At 40.2% G+C, this 20,169-nt stretch overlaps 1 protein-coding gene across 1 annotated transcript; it reads left to right on the plus strand.

The window, feature by feature from the left end:
* The first annotated feature begins 423 nt into the window (after positions 1-423).
* On the plus strand, positions 424-19,471 carry LOC118580594 (serine/threonine kinase receptor associated protein). The gene is made up of 10 exons (XM_036182416.1): positions 424-814; positions 1,663-1,798; positions 8,090-8,171; positions 8,505-8,577; positions 9,943-10,039; positions 10,591-10,728; positions 13,915-14,051; positions 16,087-16,236; positions 16,760-16,825; positions 17,987-19,471. Exons 1-10 carry the CDS (start codon positions 703-705, stop codon positions 18,046-18,048), a joined length of 1,053 nt encoding a protein of 350 aa, XP_036038309.1. The 5' UTR covers positions 424-702; the 3' UTR covers positions 18,049-19,471.
* Positions 19,472-20,169: the final 698 nt, after the last annotated feature.

The following is a 20,169-nucleotide window of genomic DNA, read 5'->3' on the forward strand; positions in this document are numbered from 1 at the left end:
GAAAACATACACAGTAACTGATGAGTCATACACGAATAAAGAAGAGAGAAGGATGGAACAGGCGAGTAAAGGCCCTAGCCGCCAAGCCTGACAACCAGATTGCGATTCCCGGCATCCTCCGTGGTCCTCCGTCTTCCACCTCCACACAGGAGGGTGTGGGTTGCGCGGGACACAGCTCCGGGACGTGCGGCCGTTCGCTGACGACGGTTCGTGGGAACAACCTTGGGACCCTGCGCAACCAGAAGGAAGAGCAAGAGAGGCTTCCGATTGGTTCAACGGCACCCTACAGCGGACCCGACCGCGCGGGTAGGAACTGGACGCAGCGCGCGTGACGTCACACCACGAGCCGCGCGGTCTCGGAGCTCGCGCCTGCGCACCCCGCTCCTCGCGGCCGCGCTAGGCGATCCCGCCTTCCCGCAGTCCGTCACTTCCGTATGACGCGTCGCGTCGGCGCTGCGTCACTTCCTGCCGCTACCGGTGTGGACGGTGGGTGGCGGCGGGCCGGCTGTCCGGCGCTCCCCTCCCCTCCTCCCTCCCTCCCTGTCCCTCCCTTGGCGGCCGCGCGTCGCGGGGACTCCCGACCCGGCCTCGGTGTCAGTGCGGGGGCCCTGAGCAGCCCGAGGCGCCGCGGCCGAGGAGGAGGACAACCGCGACCCTCGGTCCGCGCTTCGCGTCACCCCGCTCGCCGCCGCCGCCGCCGCCATGGCCATGAGGCAGACGCCGCTCACCTGCTCCGGCCACACGCGGCCGGTGGTGGATTTGGCCTTCAGCGGCATCACGCCGTACGGCTACTTTCTGATCAGCGCTTGCAAAGGTGAGTCGAGCCCGGGACGGCCGCGGCTCTCGGTTGCCGAGGGGTGCGGTGGGGGCATCGGAGCTGCCAGTTAAAGCGAGAGAGGGTTCCTGGAGCAGAGGCCTCTGCTCGCTCGCGCCCGGTCAGGCTTTATGCGCCATCCCCCTCTCCTCCCGTTTTTAGTGCACTGCGCCTTTCCACACACCGTGTCTCCCAAGGATTTACTGGAAGGAGAAAATAGGCCAGGCCAGGAGGAGTGAGTGCCTTTTATGTCTTCGCACTCATTGTATTATCTTTGGTGGTGTGAGCCTCCGTTTTTTTTCCAGAGGAAAATGTACGTAAGGTTTAGTTGGTTCAAAGTCAAAACGCCTATCTAGATTGTTTTGACACGTCAGTGGCTTCCAGTCTTAGGGTAAAAAAAAAAAAAGTTTTCCATTCATTGTGTCAGTGTGCCTTTGTGCTTGCTTGTACATGTGTGAAGGAGTGCCCAGAGATGTTAGAAGAGGGCGTCAGATTCCTTAGAGTTAGAATTACAGGCGGTTGTCTGCCTCTGTGTGGGGTGCTGGGAATCGGAATCAGGTCCCCTGGAAAGCATCTCTTTATACAATTGTTTTGTAATCTTGAGTTTGTCAAGGTGAGGGAGCCTTTGATCCAGTCCCAGAATCAGTTATTCTTCCCAAGAAGAGTGACCAAAATTCCTTAGTTTAGTCACTAGGACTAGACCCACAGACCAGGACTCCATGATGGGAACCCCCAGTGCTTAATGAGAGTAAGTGGGAATAGTCAGAACAACAACTTTCCAGTTTGCTATTCAATATTCGATGTTATGTGTCAGGCTTCAAAATCACATGTCTTGAAATATTTTCTAGATGGCAAACCTATGCTCCGCCAGGGAGATACGGGAGACTGGATTGGAACCTTTTTGGGTCATAAAGGTGCTGTCTGGGGTGCAACATTGAATAAGGATGCCACCAAAGCTGCCACAGCTGCTGCAGATTTCACGGCGTAAGTGTAACAAAAATGGCTAACTTTAGTCTCTCTGAATTGTGTGGTGATAATGTCAGAATCTTCACCTTCAGTTAGGCATAGAGTTCTGACTCAGCCAGTGCCATAGAGAACACATGGTGTTTGAGCTCATCAAGATTCCAAACTGATTCTCTGAGCATCCTTGTCTTCACTGAGTCTCCAAACTTGAAAGGCTTAAATGACTTACCCTCTGTGTCTTTGATTGAGACTAGGAATGTTTATGATTATGATGCAGCCCGAATAATGGATGTTGGTAATGCCCTTGACAGATACTTCTCTAAATTGAGTGCTGCATAGTGCTACACCCGGATACTTTTTCACTCAGTTTTTATTAACTGGCTCTAGATACATTTAAAACTGGGTCTCAAACTTTTTTTTTTTTATTTCCTATGGTGTGAAGATTGCAGTCTGGGGTTGGGGATTTAGCTCAGTGGTAGAGCGCTTGCTAGGCAAGGCCCTGGGTTCAATCCTCAGCTCAAAAAAAAAAAAAAAAAAAAAAAAAACCAAAACAAACAAACGACTGCAGTCTGAAAGATGCTTGATTTTTCCTTAGGTCATCATTATCACCAGTTTTTGATTCTGCAGGTAGTCCCTTGCATTTGCCACTGCCTTAGTTCAGGCTCACCTTAGCTCTGCACCGCTGGGGATTTCTTCTCTGTTATTTCTGTTAGTATTGCTGCCATTCAATTAATTAAATCATGTCACTTCTCTTCTGAGGATTTGGTCTTTTCTTTACAATTTTACTTCATCACCTTGGGTATACAGGAGTATAGTCTTGAGAGCTTTAAAAATATTCAAGTGTGTTCTGCTTGGTTGGTCTGGGGAAAAAGTGCTGTCTTTTGCTCAGGTAATGTTTCTCTGGGTGACCTGCAGTCTTTGAACCACTGTAATAATAGATAAATCGCTTCATTCTAGTTCATTTTGTATTTTGGTACAGTCTTTGATTGATGCACTAAACCATTGCCACAATGCACTTCACCTGTTTTTACTTTGGGTATTGCATTTTCATTAAACCGACTTACAATGATTCTCTGCTCTTTTGAGGCATGTGTTATGTTGTATATAGTTTTGGTGTATAGTTATACCTCTTTTTAAACCAATGAAGACAACTCTTTATTTGCTATTGTGTGCAGGTGTGTGTATGACTGTATGGAGGTCAGAAGACAATTTTGTGGGTGTAGGTTCTGGGATCTGATTCAGACTGTCAGGCTTGTGCTGTTGCCTACCAAGCCATCTTGCTAGTACAAAGGCAATGTTAAGAGCTGTTGTACATGATAGACCAGGGCCTGGAGAGTGAAATGGTCTGTTGACTTCTTGTTTAAAAGGATTTCATAATAAGGAGCAACTGTAAATTGTGTTGCCACCTTTGGTTTAAGCAAATTAAAAACACTAAGTTAAAAAAGTGAACACAGCTTATAACATATTACCATGTGCCCTTGTTGAACCCAAGACCTTTATATACAGCACAGTGAATTTTATTGTATGCACATTTAAGAATAAACAGTTTTAAGAGAAAAATAGCTGGGCAGTGGTGGCGCATGCCTTTAACCCCAGCACTCGGGAGGCAGAGCCAGGAGGATCTCTGTGAGTTTGAGACCAGCCTGGTCTCCAAAGCAAGTTCCAGGAAAGGCGCAAAGCTACACACAGAAACCCTGTCTTGAAAAAACAAACAAAAGAGAAAGAGAGAGAGAGAGAGAGAGAGAGACAGACAGACAGACAGACAGACAGACAGACACACACAAATAATGCTGTATGTACTTTCTATGCCCCGAGGAATCAATTACTGTTACAGCATTCTGTATAAACCATTGTAAAACTTTGTAGTCTGCCCTGTTAGGATGTTACATAAATCTTTTAAAAACACCTATGAGTCCTTCTATGTTAGTGTTTTTAGGCCAAAAGTTGCCTTGATGTCAGCCTGCATATTAACTTACAAGATAAAGCACTTTTTAAAATATAGCCCAGGCTGGCTTTATATTTACTGTTTACGTATAGCCAAGATGTCTTTGCATCTCCTCCATTTGAGTTAAGTTGTCACAGGTGAGCTGAGTGCCACCAACCTGGCTCCCTGTGCTAGCTAGGCAAGCATTCTACCAGCTGAGATACATCCTCAGCCCTGACAAAGCTCTCTGATTGATGAGGTGAAAATGGTAAATAAGAATAATGCTCAGATATGGAAGAATTAGAGTGGACTTCTGGAACAGTAGAGGGAAGGTACCCATTGCCTTGTTTGTCCGTGCTATACTTTGTTAAGCAGTACGCACTTACTATAGTATGTATTTTAATTAATGTGCTTCTTAAGATTGAGGCCATGTTTTATATTTTCATTTTTTATGATTTATTTTTATTTTATGTACATTTGTGTTTTGCCTACATGTGTGTCTGTGTGAGGGTGTTAGATCCCCTAGAATTGGAGGTATTTTGAGTTGCCATGTAGGTGCTGGAAATTGAAATTGGGTCCTCTGGAAGAGCAGGGAGTGTGCTTAACCACTGAGTCATCTCCCTAGTCTTTTATATTCCTGATTTCAGTACTGCTTTATACTTGTTGAATAAGTCAATTGAAAAAAAAAAAAAAAACTAAAGTAGAAGGTCAGAGAATGGATCTTGGAATATTTGAGTTTGTAATTGCTATAAGTTTTCTTTTTTTCTATTAAAGTTTGTTCTTCCCTAAGTGCATTAAGAACATTGTCATTGGGAATGAATCTTAACTGATTTTAATAAAGGATGTAGAATATTTGATTAAAATTATACAGCTCTAGATTTAGGTATTTACAAGGAGGGGGGTTATTTTCAGCTCTGGAAATTGAACCCAGGCTGTATGGCAAGCACTGTGCCACCGAGTTAAAGCCATGACCCCTTTTAAATTTCATTTTGCTAAGTTGCCCAACTGGCTTCAACGTAGCCAGGCTGGTAGGAAATTTCAGCTTGTTTCAGCTTCCCAAGTAGTAGAATTGATGGGTGAGTACCACCACGGTGTAGTTGGACTTTTCTTTCCTGCCTGCCTGTTTCCAGATAATCAACACGGAGACTCAATATTAATTATAAATGCTCAGCTGATAGCTCAGGCTTCTTACTAAATAGCTTTACAACTTAAATTAGCTCATTTATATTAATCTACATTCTGCCACATGGCGTTACTTCTCTTTCATCTTGCACATATTTCCTGTGTTGCTGGCTACTCCTCTGACTCTGCCTTTCTTCCCAGTGTTCTTAGTCTAGTTTTTCTGCCTAACCTTATCCTCTCCAGCTATTGGCCAGTCAGCTTCTTTATTAAACCAATAACAGTGTAATTTACACAGTGTGTAGAAGGATTATTCCACAGCACTGCAGCTTGCTTGGGAGATAGGCCTAGTGTGGTGACACATGCCTGAGATCTCATTACTCAGAGATTGAGGCAGGAGGGTTCACAAGTTCAAGGCAGGCCTAGAGTCCACAGAAAATTCCAGCCAGGTGGGCTTTATGGTTAGGCTCTTCCCCTCCAATCCCCAATTTCATTGTGGTAATTAGGTTGTAGTCTTTTGACTGCAAGCTAATAGTTAATAAAATAATACTTTAAATTAAATATTTAGTCATTTATAATTATGCATTATGTTATGTTATTTATATTATATTTATATTTAAATTAATTATGTAGTTGTAAGTGTAGATATTGTGGTATTTCTTTGTGTTTCATTTAACTTTTGATGGGGGTTGGGGGCTCAGCACTCCTTCTTGTTCTTCATAAAACACACAATAACTTCTTACCAACCATTGTCACCAGGCTGCATCATTCTCAAAGATAAACTTGTAGATTGCAGTTTAGAGGCACATTTCTATTAACTTTGATTTTACCATAACCTCAATTAAAGCAGACCATTGTGCCACTGACTGCTTCATGGTCTTATGCTGATTTTCTGTGCAGCTCGGAAGGATCCTATATGGTAGTGAAATCTATGATGAATCTTGTTTTGTATGTCTTACCACATTGTATTGCTAGCCCTCAGGAAAAGAAATAAAAAGTATACAAGAATCCTGCTCATGTGGGAACTACTTTGAAATGGAGAGAAAACAAGTGTGAAAAATGTGCAGCCATCTCCACCCAACATTGAGCTGACCCTGATCATAGCCAAGGCTTTGTCTTGCTGCTACAGGCCCTTTGTCTAGGTCATTTGGAGTATTGCTGACTAAATAGAACTACAGGCTTGAGGACATGCCTATACATAGTTATATTAGTCAGGGTTCCCTAGAGGAACAGAACTTATAGAACAGAACTATATAAAAGGGATTTATTAGAATAGGTTTCAGGCTGTGATCCAGCTAATCCAACTGTGGCTGCCCAACCAGTGTGTCCATGAGGCTTGATGTCTTAGCTGGTCTTCCTAACTCAAATGAGATGTGTCCAGTCATGGGGGTTTCAGTTAATTCTAGATGTAGTCAAGGTAACAACCAAGAATAGCCATCATAATAGTGTTGATGCTTTCCTGACATTCCAGGTCCCAATATTTGTACTTGTAATTGGTAGTAGGTATGTGAACACAGGCAGGTGGCCTGTATTTGAGTGAGTCCTGACTGAATGTGACCCCAGGTACTTTGACATCTGACTATGTTTCATGGTTTGTCAAAGTTAAGAGTAGTAGTAGCACACTTGCTGTTAGCTCTGGTTAGTATCATTCTGGTCTTCAGTGAATGCGTAGTCTACATCAAAGAAAGATTTTGTTTTTGGAAGAGTATTAACATATTTAAATTAACATTTCAAAGGCCATTAGAGATGGAAAATAGAGGTAGAAAATAACTCAGTGCTTGTTTATCATGCAAGGGTCCGGGTTCATTCCTGTGTATGGCCCAGAAAAAAAAAAAAAAAAGATTAAAATGATGGACATTACCCAGAGTTCTATTGAAATTCATAAAACTAGGGTAGACATTCCAGGTGGTTTTGACAGTTGGATGCCTCTGATCCTAAACCATGTGAACTCATGGCTAGACGAACCCTTTCTCTGTTGCTAAGAATGAGCACATAGAGACAAAAACAGCAGAATCAAGTGCCATGGGCCTTGGAAGCTGAGCTCTGGAAGAACTGGAATAAGTGGTTGCTGGGTGTGGTGGTACACAGTTTTCTGGTACTCGGGAGGCGGAAGCATGAAGATCTCAAGTTAGAGATCAGTTTGAGGACATGTCAGCTACAAGACAGGGCTACATAGAGAGATCTTGTGTTGTCGTCGTATCCCCATCCCCCCCCCCCCCTCCCCGTGTGCCCAAAAAATGGCTAATTATTGAATGAAAAGATAGAAAATCAAGTGGAGTTTAGCGTTTGAAATGAGGATACAAAGAACTTGGAGCACACAGATATGAGCAGGGGTTTGGGAGCCGAAAAAAATGTGTGAATCATGGGTGGCTAGAATCAGAACTAAAAGGAGGTTGGGGCAGAGAGGTAAAATAGAATGGGAGAAACTGGAGTGGGTTTAAGAGAAATAAGGTGACATTATTTCTTTTCTCTCAAACATGTTTTTACAGCCATGTATAAGTTTAGATGTGTATGACCAATTCCTATTTCTTACATTTCTAAATCTTACTAATGCTGACATTTGGAATGCTGTATTTTCCTGGTGCTTGGTGTGGTTTGGCTTGCGCCTAGACCTCTGGCTCTCTTTGGAATCTGTGGATTTTGTGTGCATACTCAGGCCCTTATGTACTTGGAATGGGGACGATGGCTGTTTGTTTTTATTTTATTTCTACTTTGTCTGAGTTTTGAGAAAGATCTCACTATGTAATTCAGGCTAACCTAAACCCAGAATCCTCCTGCCTCAGCATAAAATGATTGTAAGGGATTACACTCACTAACATCTAGCCTTCCATCATCTTGATTTAAACTTTATCTGATCTGTATCAAGGTCTAACATTGTAAAATTTTAAGGTAACTAAATTCAAGGAAGTTCTATATTCTTTTCTCTGGTATATGAATATATAAAAGGATGACTTGGTGAACTGAATTGGTTAAAATATTCTTCAGGCTTGGTAAAAACATATTATGGCTGTAAGCCAAAAATTAGGCTGGGTTAATTTGTGAATCTTGAATAAATTATTCTTTTCCAATGTCAAAGAGAATTAAGAGTTAAAAAGTCCTGTGGAAAAATTGTCTTTTTTAGATAAATTGTCATAATAATGAGCACCATGAGAGATGCATAATACAGTTATATAAATATTATGTATGTAATTACTTTGTAGTGATCAAAATTACCACTATATTTAACCTTGTATTAACGTTACGGAATGTTTGTTTATGTTCATTTTTAGCAAAGTGTGGGATGCTGTCTCAGGAGATGAATTGATGACCCTGGCTCATAAGCACATTGTCAAGACTGTGGATTTCACACAGGTATGAGAAAGTGGAATTTTGGCTAGGGATGTAGTTCAGTGTTATACACTACATAGCACATGAATGAGACCCTGAGTGCCTTTTGAGATCAAAGAAGTATTACTCCGGTGCAGAGTGGCAGTTCCTGTGGTACAGAGAGGTAGGACCCACAGCAGAATGGCGGTTCTTGTGGTACAGTACAGTGTGATTGAGAGGAAACTTGAGCTTGGCAAGTCTTAGACATTTACAGTGTCCTCCTGGAAGTATTGGTTACAACTGTATCTTTATTGGTGATTATATTTCATTAACTATTAAAGGGGTTAATCTACTAACATTTTTCTTTTTTGTTTTCAGGATAGCAACTACCTGTTAACTGGAGGACAGGATAAACTGCTGCGCATATATGACTTGAACAAACCTGAGGCAGGTAAGCATCACTCATGCATCACTTTGTGGAACCATAAACATTTGAGTTAAAATAGCCACCAGATAAAAGCATTCATTATCTATTCTTTGTTAAAATCTTAATTTCAGTCACAATATATCCTGTCAAGGCTTTTTCTTTTTCCTATGCAGATTTCATTTTAATATTTGCTTATTTTATTGCATAACTTATATAGCCTTTTGGCAATATACAATTTCATTACAGTGATGTTTTTCATTTCATGATACTAGATTCTGTAAAGATACTAGAGCAGTGTTGCTAGATTTTGGGTAATGTGTGATGTGGCCCTCTGTAAGAGAGGAGGCTGAGACATCAGTGTGTATGGTAGGGGTTAGGTTTTCAACTTTTTAGCTGTATTAGTTGTTCAGAAGAAACATTCTGTAGGTGAATGCAGGATTATTCATAAATTACAAAACTGACACTGGGTTTAAAAAAGTACATTGTGGCTGGATGGTGATGGTATATGCCTTTACTCCCAGCACTCGGGAGGCAGTGGCAGGTCAGCCTGTGCTACAGAGTGAGTTCCAGGAAAGGCACAAAGCTACACAGAGAAACCCTGTCTCTAAAAACCAAAAATAGTACATTATGATTAAACAGTCATTCTATTTGGAAGAACATTTCTAAAGTGATGGATTGTACTTATCACCACAGATTCCATTATCTGCTATGCATTTTCCTCTGTCTACTTTTTGATAGACTTATGCTAAAACATTAAAGTATTGTTGAACTTGTCTGACACATTAAAGGTAGCTGTTTTTGAGGGTTGTTTTTCTAGAGGGTCAGCAGTAGAAGGAATAGCAATGAATGGAACTTTAACTTGTTAAGCACCTCAGGTATGTTTTTATTTGATCATCATAGAATATATATAACAACTTCTATTACCCCATTTTAAAGATGAAGAAATGAAGTTTCTTTCCTGGGAATTGCTTATGCTACTTTAAATGTTTCCTTTTTCCTTCTACCCTCTGCTTTCTTGGCAAGTGCGTGCATGTGTGTGTATGTGTTTCGCCCCATTAGTTACTGCCAACTCTGCGCGCGCGTGTGTGTGTGTGTGTGTGTGTGTGTGTGTGTGTGTGTGTTTCGTCCCATTAGTTACTGTCAGCAGTGACTAGAATAAAGATCCTAGGGGATGTGCCTCAGCTTCATGAAGTAAGGGTCATTTGTTTTGTGGTTCATTGTCATACAGATGAATTACTGTTCAATATAGGAAACCTGAGCACATCTGATAGACATAGTTTGAAGTGGGCTGAGGTTTGGAAAGTTGTTGTAAAATTAACAGTTGTTTTCATATTGCTCAGTTCAGAAAACCAGATATTTATTATGCATTTTAAATTATTTCTTCTAAAGAACCTAAGGAAATTAGTGGTCACACTTCCGGTATTAAAAAGGCTCTCTGGTGCAGTGAGGATAAACAAATCCTTTCAGCTGATGATAAAACTGTTCGGTAAGTTAATTTTTCTTCAATAATTTAATGCTTGAAAAGCATTTTAGCTTGGAGCTTATAAATACTTTTAATAAATCATGTAGGAAAATGTGTGTATGTTAAAGTTTAAGTCAATATAGGTCACGTTTACCTAGAGCTGTCTACTTATTATCACACACATGGAGTAGAATTCAGAAAGTCATTAAAGCTGCTGACATGTAGTTAGTTGTTCTGAGTGTAGTTATGGACAGGTTGCTGAGGGGATTCATGATACCTTTAAACTTGTGTGGAAAACTCTATAGCTGTCGGATAGATCAAAACAACTGTTGAGATTAGTTGAGCTGGGACTAGGTGTTAGATAACTGTTTTATTGTTAGGAAAGTAGATGATAAAGTTTATTTCACCAACAACCTAACAGGTTTTGACATTTCATTGGAACTCAGAATTTCTTTATGATTTGTGACAAAATTGCTTTATTATGATTGTAATTATCATCTCATGAATTTATATACAGGTAAAATTGAAGCTTTTTTCTGGCCACTGAATAAATATGATTTCTTTTTCTTTTGCAGTCTTTGGGATCATGCTACGATGACAGAAGTGAAATCTGTGAATTTTAACATGTCCGTGAGCAGCATGGAGTATATCCCTGAGGGAGAGGTCCTGGTGCTTACTTATGGGCGGACTATTGCTTTTCATAGTGCACTTAGGTATGGCCAGGAAATTCCTGCATTTTATTTTTGGGGTAAAAAAGGGAAAATTAGCTTATTTTAAAAGTAAGGGCTGAAAGGCTGGCTCAGCTCTTGATTAACAATGATTGCCCCTCATGTAGAGGATCAGAGTTCAGTTCTTAGCACCATCAGGTACACCTGTAATTCCAGCCTTGGTATCCAGTTGCCTCCACAGCATTCTATGTACATGTGTAGATACACATACAAAAAAATAAAATAATCTTAAAAAAAAAGGAAGCCTTGTACAAAAATGTTGCATGATTCTTTTAGAGGCAGATTGTTACCTTTACTGTGTAATACACAGGAAGTGTTTCTACACCTCTTAACAACTGTCTCTTAGGTTGAGCATGCTTTAATCAGGAATTAGCTTAACTTCCAGTTGTGTAGGATATTTATTGGTAAAGTCTAAGTTCTGTTTTATTAAAAGAAATATTGGCATGATGCTATATATTCCCTACTATGTAGAAATCGCTGATACTGTTTTTTTTTTTCCTATTTTTTAGTTAATATTTTAGAGAAATGAGGCCCTGGGATATAACTTAGTAAGAGTGCTTGTGTAGCATGGATTGAGACCCTAGGTTTGAATTCCTAGGACTTAAAAAACAATGAAGGAAGTAGTGCAGACTTAAATATTTCTTTTTCTGGTGCGTGTGTGTACTGGGTTTTTCTTTTAATTAATAGGACATGATGCATATAATCATGCTTTTTAATTAAAAACTTCATATCCCTTAAAACAGCATTAAAATATTTTTATTGGTCATATTTCATTAAATTATATGAGGTTATGTATCTGTTGCTCAGTTTTATCACTGTAGCTAATGTTGGGATACTTTTTTCTCAGTAGGAATCTTGTATGTACAGTGTTGAGTTCAAACTGCAAAACTGAGTGTAGAGTTCTTAGCCTTGGCACTTAAAGGATTTCTGTGAAGATTAGACCAATTATACTCTGACTTAGCATTTGGTGTCAAAGAATATTTCTAGTGTTCAGCTTCATTGACTAGGAGACAAAATCTAATATGGAAGTTCTAAAAATGTAAGGGAGCGCCTATAAATACAGTAAAGCTAATAGTGGAATGCTTTTGCCCAGAACTATTGGATTGTACACCTGTAACTGCTCATTCCTGGGCCATGCAGTCTGGCTGTAGACTTTTGCCTCAGATCTCATTGGTTAGTAGTAGCTGAATATTTCAAGGAACAAGTGGTCTTCTGTAATGCTAGATAAGCTACAGCTAACTTGTTTGTTTTTCGAGATAGTTTCTTTGTAGATCAGAGTGACTTTAATAAATTCAGAGATCTGCCTACCTATGCATCCCAAGTGCTGGGTGGGATTAAAGTCTTTCACCACCATGCCTGGCTAAGTTTAATTTGCGTGTTTTATATGTGGCATGTGTTGATTGATGTTCAGTGTTGAAGTGGTTTTCAGGATTGAACTGAAAAGGACTAGTAAGGATACTATAGTTGATTTTCCATAAGTGCAGGTTCTAATGCCGTTAACCTGTCTTCGTTACTATTACTGTGAAGAGACACCATGACCAAGGCACCTTACAAAGGGAAGCATTTAATTGGGGGCTTTTCAAAGGGTGACTCCATGACCACCATGGCAGGAGGCAGGCAGGCAGGCTTGCCACCAAAGTAGTAGTTTTTATCTGACCCACAAGCAGGAGATGTACAGAGAGCTGGCCAGAATGGGTGTGACATGGGCCTTTGAAACCTCAGAGCCCACCTCCAGTGATATAGCTTCTCCAACAGTGCTAATCCTTACCAGAACAGTCCACCAGCTGGAAGGCAAGCATTCAAATATAAGCCTATAAAGGGCCATTCTCATTCAGAACACCATAGGGTCTGGTTAAAAACAGCTGTCGAGAGCAGTTTCTTGTGTTGGGTGCAGAAGCCTAAACCTCAACAATTCAGAAAATATTCAACATTCCTTAGTATTGCAAGTAATTCCCTATCGTGAAGCTTGCTTTCTTTTCATTTACTTTTTTCACCGTTGAGCATTCAACCCAGGCACACAAATTCCTATGTCCCTACCCTTTAGGTTTTTTGAGATGGTTTCAGTGTGGCTGGGTTGTTCCTCCGTAGCCTCCTGAGCTGGGATGCAGGTGTGTATTGTGCTTGGTCTGTATGACCTCTTTTCTTTTTCTTTGTCTTTTTTTTTTTTTTTTTGAGCTGAGGATCGAACCCAGGACCTTGTGCTTGCTAGGCAAGCACTCTGCCACTGAGCTAAATCCCTAACCCAGACCTCTTTTATATTCATTAAAATAATGCATGTTTGTAGAAAGACTGAATCTTTAAAAGGAAAAAAATCCTAGCCTGGCCTTGTCACCGCTCTAGAGGGGTGGTGGGATTTGGGAGAATGGAGCCGATAAATGAGTTGGACTAAAGTTTCATGCATAGCCAACTTAATTCAGAGCCTCCAACAATGTATATATTCTGAAGGTTAACAAATGTCACATGAGTAAAGTTCTCATGAGTTCAAAGTGTATACAATCACAAGGACAAGCTGCATATAGCAAAAACAAGTTTTTCCTTACCATAAAGGCATATCAAGGATAGTTTAATAAGAACAGCAAGCAATAATGAGTAATCTGAAGTAAACTCATTTCTGTCCATGGTGCCTGGGAGGAGCATGAAAACAGACTTCAAGAACAATTCCGAGTTTTGAAGATACTGGCTATTATTTTATTGGAGTATTCTCACAAGCATGCAGAATTCTCCACACATGACTCTGTTCCTTCCTTGGCTGTTCCAGCATGGCATGGTGTTCCTGTCTGTAATCCCAACTGAGTGAGTAGCTCAGGCAAGGAGGATCTTGAGTTAAAGGCCATTCTAGACTTCATACACGTCCTGTCTTGGAAACAATAAAAGGTCCCTAATATGATTTATCAGCCAAAACACTGATGTCCAGGAGCTGTCTCTTGCTTACAATATGGATTTCCCACTACTGAATGACTTCCTCAGATGAAATCCACTTGGATTTCAATATAACAATCTTGAATGTTTTTATTCATGTTAGTTTTTTTAACAGTTCATTTACACTTTACTGAATTGAATAATTACTGTTTTTTGAATTTCAAAATTTAGGAATAATTTCAATGTGGGTAGATATTTGTATACTATTAAAATTTTTGTAGACATTTATGTTTCTTTGGTTTTTCTTCCTAGTCTGGAGCCAATTAAATCCTTTGAAGCTCCTGCAACCATCAATTCTGCATCTCTTCACCCTGAGAAGGAGTTTCTTGTTGCAGGTGGAGAAGACTTTAAACTGTATAAGTATGATTATAATAGTGGAGAAGAATTAGGTAAGTCTCTTTTCTGTCCATTAAATCAGTGGTTCTCAACCTGTGAGTCACAACCCTTGGGGTTGTCAAAAAGGGGTTGCCTAAGACCATTTAGAACAGGCAGATATTTACATTACAATTCATAACCATAGCAAAACTACAGTTATGAAGTAGCAACAAATATTTTATGTTGGGTGGTCACCTTAACATGAAGAACTGTATTAATGGGTCGCAGCATTAGGAAGGTTGAGAACCATTGCCTTAAATGATTTATTTTTATCAAAATATTAAGTTCTAGTGAGTACCTTAGATATTGACCTAAAGTGTGTTGAAAGTAAGTTTTTCAGCTAACTAAAACTTGAAATTCATACATTCAGAAGTGAAGGTGTTTTATCCATTTTGTATAGAAATTTATAGGCCCACGGACAAAATATATTGAACTGTTTACTTTGAACTGTGTTTCATCTTTCTGCTGATGTTCTGTATTATAGTGCAGTGATCTTTTTTCTGCCTTTATTTGGAGGGAATATCTATTTCAAATTAAATATTAAACATATGTAAGGATATTTGTTCTTTCTAAGGAGAGAGGTGGCACTCATTTTCCCAGCTTGTTTCTGTAACTGGGGAATCCCAAAGAATCTCTAGAGAATAATGGGGGCTCACTGTGGTTTATGGAGACCTTTAGAGAGATTTTAATATAATTATCATATATGTTTTTATTTTCATATTTTTAGTGTTTTTTGGGGGGGCGGGGGAAAGGGGTGGGTGTGTGTGTGTGTGTGTGTGTGTGTGTGTGTGTGTGTGGTGTTTTTTTTTTTTTTTTTTGAGACATTTTGAGACAAGGTTTCTCTGTGTAACAGCCCTGGCTGTCCTGGAACTTGATTTGTAGACTAGACTGGCCTCAAACTCAGATGGAAATGCCTCTGCCTTCCAAGTGCTAGAATTAAAGTTAAGCGGCCATAATAGTTTTTAAGAAGTAGAATGGTTGATATATGATTAATTCGAAGCAAACACATCCTAACTTTATTTATAGTGTGTAATAGTAGTGCTAGATAGTTCAGAGAGCAGTACTTTATACCTATTTTTATACTTACTTACCAAGTCTTATGTTTTCCTTTAAGTTTGAAAATCGTATTTTCTGTTTAGAAACTGCCGCCTTTTTTCTTACCTGTATCTAACTGTTCTGGTTTCCCACCTAAAGAACTAAGTTAACTAGATTTGTACAGAAAGAACAGGAGGCAGCTTTGTTTTGTTTCTTATGGGAAACTGGTAGATGGGGGTTGCTTTAGTCAGCTTTAGACTATTTTATATTTTAGTCCATTCTTCCAGTTTGAGAGCTCTATGGCTGGATTCGGGGTGGAGGAGGTAGGTGGTCAGCATCAGTGAAACCCAGGCTTGTGGTACGGGGAGGAAGAAATGGATAACTGTTGCAAGCCCTCTATTCTTACATGCTTTTATTCTCTGGCTAGTCTGAGATGGAAGGAATGCCAGAATACGATGATGGGGCATGAGATTATAGATGGGGCACGTTTCTAAGTAAGAGTCTTACTGCAGTAGAAAGCCTTCCTGATGTATACATCTTTTCACAAAATTTCTTATATTAAAATGTAAGGGTCAGCATTGAGGCTGCATCTGTTGCGGAGTTAGGAAGCCTAGGTAGTAGCCTGGTTAGGGAGTTGAGATAGAGTATGTAAACGAGCTCCACCTGGTGGCCCTCTGTAGGCATGGAAGAAACTGGTTCCTCTAAAAGCAGGGGATGAATTCCGGACATAGAAACTGGGATGGAATTGACAGTCTTCAGCTCCAGTCTCTGCAGAATTTAGTCTTTATTGACAGCTCCTCAATTCTCTGGGATGTGAAACCTCATTTTCTTTTTCTAAAGGCAGTCTGCTTCTGACATGCTGGATTGGAAAGGGCTAATCCTAAGGAAATGGTAGAGATGATCTCCCAGCAACACAGTGTCTCTTTCAGTAAAAAAAAAAAAAAAAAAAAAATACTTAGCCTAATAATTAGCTTTACATTTAAATCTGATAGCCCCATTCTTCACCTTTTCCAGAATCCTACAAAGGTCACTTTGGTCCCATTCACTGTGTGAGATTTAGTCCTGATGGGGAACTCTATGCCAGTGGTTCTGAAGATGGAACATTGAGATTGTGGCAAACTGTTGTAGGAAAAACCTATGGCCTTTGGAAATGCGTGCTTCCTGGTAAGGACGTTTATTCTAAGTTAACAAATTATAATGCATAGATTTTATATCATTTATAAATTCTGCTTCATTGTGTCTTATTTCTCTTAGATTTTGAATTATGAAATATGGTATAAGCAAAGTGAAGCCATGATTCTAATTGAGCAATGTCCTTTACGGGATGAAATGAATGAATTAATTCAGAATTTATTACAAAGGGACAGGTAGATGGCCCAGTGGTTACCGGCACAGATACACACACACAAAAATAAAATAACAGTTGTTAGAAGGCAGTATGAAGAATTTACAAGTATCTGTTCAATTCCTCATGGTATTATATTACCTGATCCTTACCACTGAAAACGTATTTTTCAGTTAAAAGATGAAAACCCAAACACTTGTTACTAATTGCAGAGTGGCTGTAGTACTAAAGTGACTTTGAGGAGTCATGGTAACTTTTAAAAAGGAATTGTCCTGTGTGAGTTTGCAGAAACCTGTTGTGTTTCCTAGTCAGTCGTCACTGTCTTTCTCTTTCTCTTCACAGAAGAGGACAGTGGGGAGCTGGCCAAGCCAAAGATCGGTTTTCCAGAAACAGCGGAAGAGGAGCTGGGTAAATACGAATTCACTCTTCTAAGGGCCCTAGGGATGTAAAAAATTAAGTGTATGTGTGTTTTGGTCAGTGGCAAAAGTAATTTATTAAGTGTGAACAGATTTGAATTAACTTGTGGAAAGCTTATACACACATGCGTAAGCATTAGCTACAGAGTTCTGGGCCTCATGTACACTGTGGACGTGACTGATGGGTTACTCTTAAACTTAGGAGATGGGTGCTAGCTTAACAAATGACCTAGTTCATCATTGTGAAGGGAATTAGCATTTAAACCAGTGGAGACCTATGGATGGGCAGCGGTAACTATTGAGGAGGGGTGGAGGAGTTAAGCGGAAAAACAGATATATATCAAGGCAGAGAAGCAAAATGTGAAGGTCACTGCCTTGCTTGAAGAGAGAGGAAAAGGAGATGGGAGAGGCTAGACCATCCAGTGCCTTATTTGCTCTCTTATAATTTTGAGAGTTTTATAAACTGGGAGAATGAAAACCCTTTGATTTTAAGTGGAGGAGTAGATATAAATGTAGGAAATAGTAGTGTGGAGAAAGAATTAGAGTAGGGACATTTAGGGCAGGTATGTAGCTGTGGGATAGACCCCGGAGAACAGAAGGGAAGTCCTTACTGGGAGGATTGGCAAGATGGCTAATGGTTAGATCGGGAGACGGGTTCTGCTCTTAGGTGGTGACTTGGGGAGTGAGAAAGGGAGAGTTTACCACAGACTCTGGCGTTACCCCTGTTTTCGATATTAGGATATCTCCCCCCCCCCCCCCTGCCAAAAGCAGGGTCTAATGCTTATGGTTTTGAATTGCATAGCCTTAAATACTAACATTTTATTACTAAGGGAAAAGACAGGATTCACAAAGGCATGATTTGAATTAAATGCGATTGGGTAGTTGCAAGTCATTCGAAGCTCATCCTGAAGGACAGTGGTGGGGTTAAAACTGGTGTGAAGACAGTAGAAGAGTGTGTCTGAGCTCTGCTCAGGGTGCTTGGTGCTTGGTGACCCGAGTCCAGTTGATAATGTCATGTTCAGTGGCTTTCTGTTTTGTCATCCGTACCACAGTGTGCATTAAAAAACACCTTTCTATTTCCTCCTTAGATAGAAATGTGGATTTCCTTCTTCCCTGTATTAAATTGACTGTGGTTTTTGTCTGTTACTTGCAGAAGAAATTGCTTCAGAGAATTCAGATTCCATCTACTCTTCAACTCCTGAAGTGAAGGCCTGAGCATCAGATGTATGCCGTAGACACCATAGAGTTGATGGACTGAACAAGCAGAGAAAGCATCAGCTTTCAGAGCTACTCTCTGCCTGTGGCAAAGAGGGCAGAAACTATTGGGAATATGAATGAGTGCCAGTGCACAAACAACTACTCTGTGTCCTGTGAGTGCAAAGAGCTGAGTGTGTGAGGTGCAGGCAGGAGGGTATGCTCATGTAGTGCCATAGCCTGCTGTCTCGAATGAACAAGCCAACGTACAATTTCCATTTTACACTTCAATTTCTTGTAGCTGTTTATGTTATGGAGAAGAAAAATATATTGGCCTATTTTTCTGACTTTTCCCTTAAAGCAGAATGTCTTTTTCTCTTTGCTTAGTTGTGAAGAAGAGGAAATACATGATAAAGTAACTGGTTTGATCTCTTTCATTGTACACTGACTGCTTCTGAACATCCAATATTTTTTAGTTACCTAAATAAAATGCCTCTAAAACAAAATAATGTTCTGTTTCTTTGGGAAATTCTGATACATTTGAGTATTAAAACTGGAAATACCCAGAAAGGTTCTACAGCAATTTGTAGCAAAAGACAGTTTGGTTACAGGGTCTGAATTAAACATTCCCTAATTTTGAAATTCAGTTATATAAACTTGAAATTTTCATGACTTTTGCTGGGTGTTCATTTGCTTTCTTCCAGATTGATAGAATTGCTTTTCTTGCCTCTTTAAACATGCATGTTAATTACTATAAAAGAAAAGCAATTAGAAAGAACAGAAAAATAACTTGAAACCCCAATTCTTCTGAAAACTACTATACATAGTAGAACATCTGTGTGTTTGTATATACAGCCACATGAGGGCTGGGGATTTCAAGCGCAAGGCCCTGGGTTCGGTCCTCAGCTCCGGAAAAAAGAAAAACAAAACAAAACAAAAAAACAAAACAGCCACATGATTTTATGAAACTGGGTTAATCTTACTTGAAATATTAAGATGTATTAGATTTTTTTGCATCACATCCTTTAAGTTTGGGTTTTTCAAAAGTCATCAACTTTGTAATAAATTGGATCAGTTAAATATATTTGTAGTTTATTTACTTTTTACAGTATGAAGAGATTAAATTAGTAATTTGGGAATGCATATGAACAGCATCTGTTAATTTGCTTTTTTGTAATTTGTCTTTTGAATGGCCTTTAATACTTTGCTTAGAAGAAAAAAAAGTTAAGTTTTGACAGGTTGTGACAACTGGAAGGCACTACACACAGTGCTAGCCCAGAAGAGCCAGGAGGACGCATGTCACAGGAGACCATTGAGGAGCCTAGGCAGTGTTGTCCTGTGTCCATGTTGAACGTGCCTGGTCCTCTGCTCTGTACTAGTATTGTCAATGTATCAATAAACTGAGAGTCTGACCGCAAATAAACTTGACATGCATCTTTTGGAATGGAAGTTGCTTGGTGTTTAAATTAAGGGCATTTCTTAGTTTTGTGCCATTGGTTTTCTATTGCTGCAGCAAGTTTGTAGCTTGAACTGACATGTTTATATGAATAGATCACAGTGTCCTGAGGCCAAAGCATGTCTCACATGAATAAAGTCAAGGTGCTGGCAAAGCAAAGCTGTATTCTGTCTGCAGTTACTAAGAGAAACTCCCACTGCCTCCCCCAACTAAAGTTGTTTCCACTCAAGGTGCTCACATGAGAAGGCTTGGATGATCCTGCATGCATGTTCTGAGTCCTGCATCCACTGTGTGCCTGTTCTGGGTTCTGTCCTGAATCTGTTCTCTGCCTGCCTCCTACTGCCACTCTGGCCGAGCTCCCCACATTCCTTCCTTGGGTGTTGTGGTGCTTTCCTGTCTACTCACCCCTGGTTTACCTGGCCCTCGTCCTTGCTGTCTACACTGTAGGAAAGGTGATTTCTTTAGAATTTGAGCATTAAGGAGCTTGGGTCATTTGACTTGGGCACTGGTAGATAATTCCTTGACAGCATGCCACTTAAATAGTATGGAAGTGAGGCTAAAACTTAGGAGTAAAGAAGTGGGGACCTCCTGGAGAACTGGTGTGGTAGTAAAGGGTGTGCTGTGCAAGTATGAGAACCTGAGTTTGGTTACTCAGCACCCACACACATAAGGTCAGCCCTGGTGCG

The sequence above is a fragment of the Onychomys torridus genome, chromosome 3, assembly GCF_903995425.1.
Source record: "Onychomys torridus chromosome 3, mOncTor1.1, whole genome shotgun sequence".
Lineage (NCBI taxonomy): Eukaryota > Metazoa > Chordata > Mammalia > Rodentia > Cricetidae > Onychomys > Onychomys torridus.

Bases quoted from the DNA above. Each gene is read 5' to 3' on its own strand.
- LOC118580594 (XM_036182416.1), top strand. From the start codon at position 703: ATGGCCATGAGGCAGACGCCGCTCACCTGCTCCGGCCACACGCGGCCG. The intron at 8,172-8,504 runs GTATGAGAAAGT...TTTTGTTTTCAG, and splicing joins AGACTGTGGATTTCACACAG to GATAGCAACTACCTGTTAAC. The intron at 8,578-9,942 runs GTAAGCATCACT...TTTCTTCTAAAG, and splicing joins CTTGAACAAACCTGAGGCAG to AACCTAAGGAAATTAGTGGT.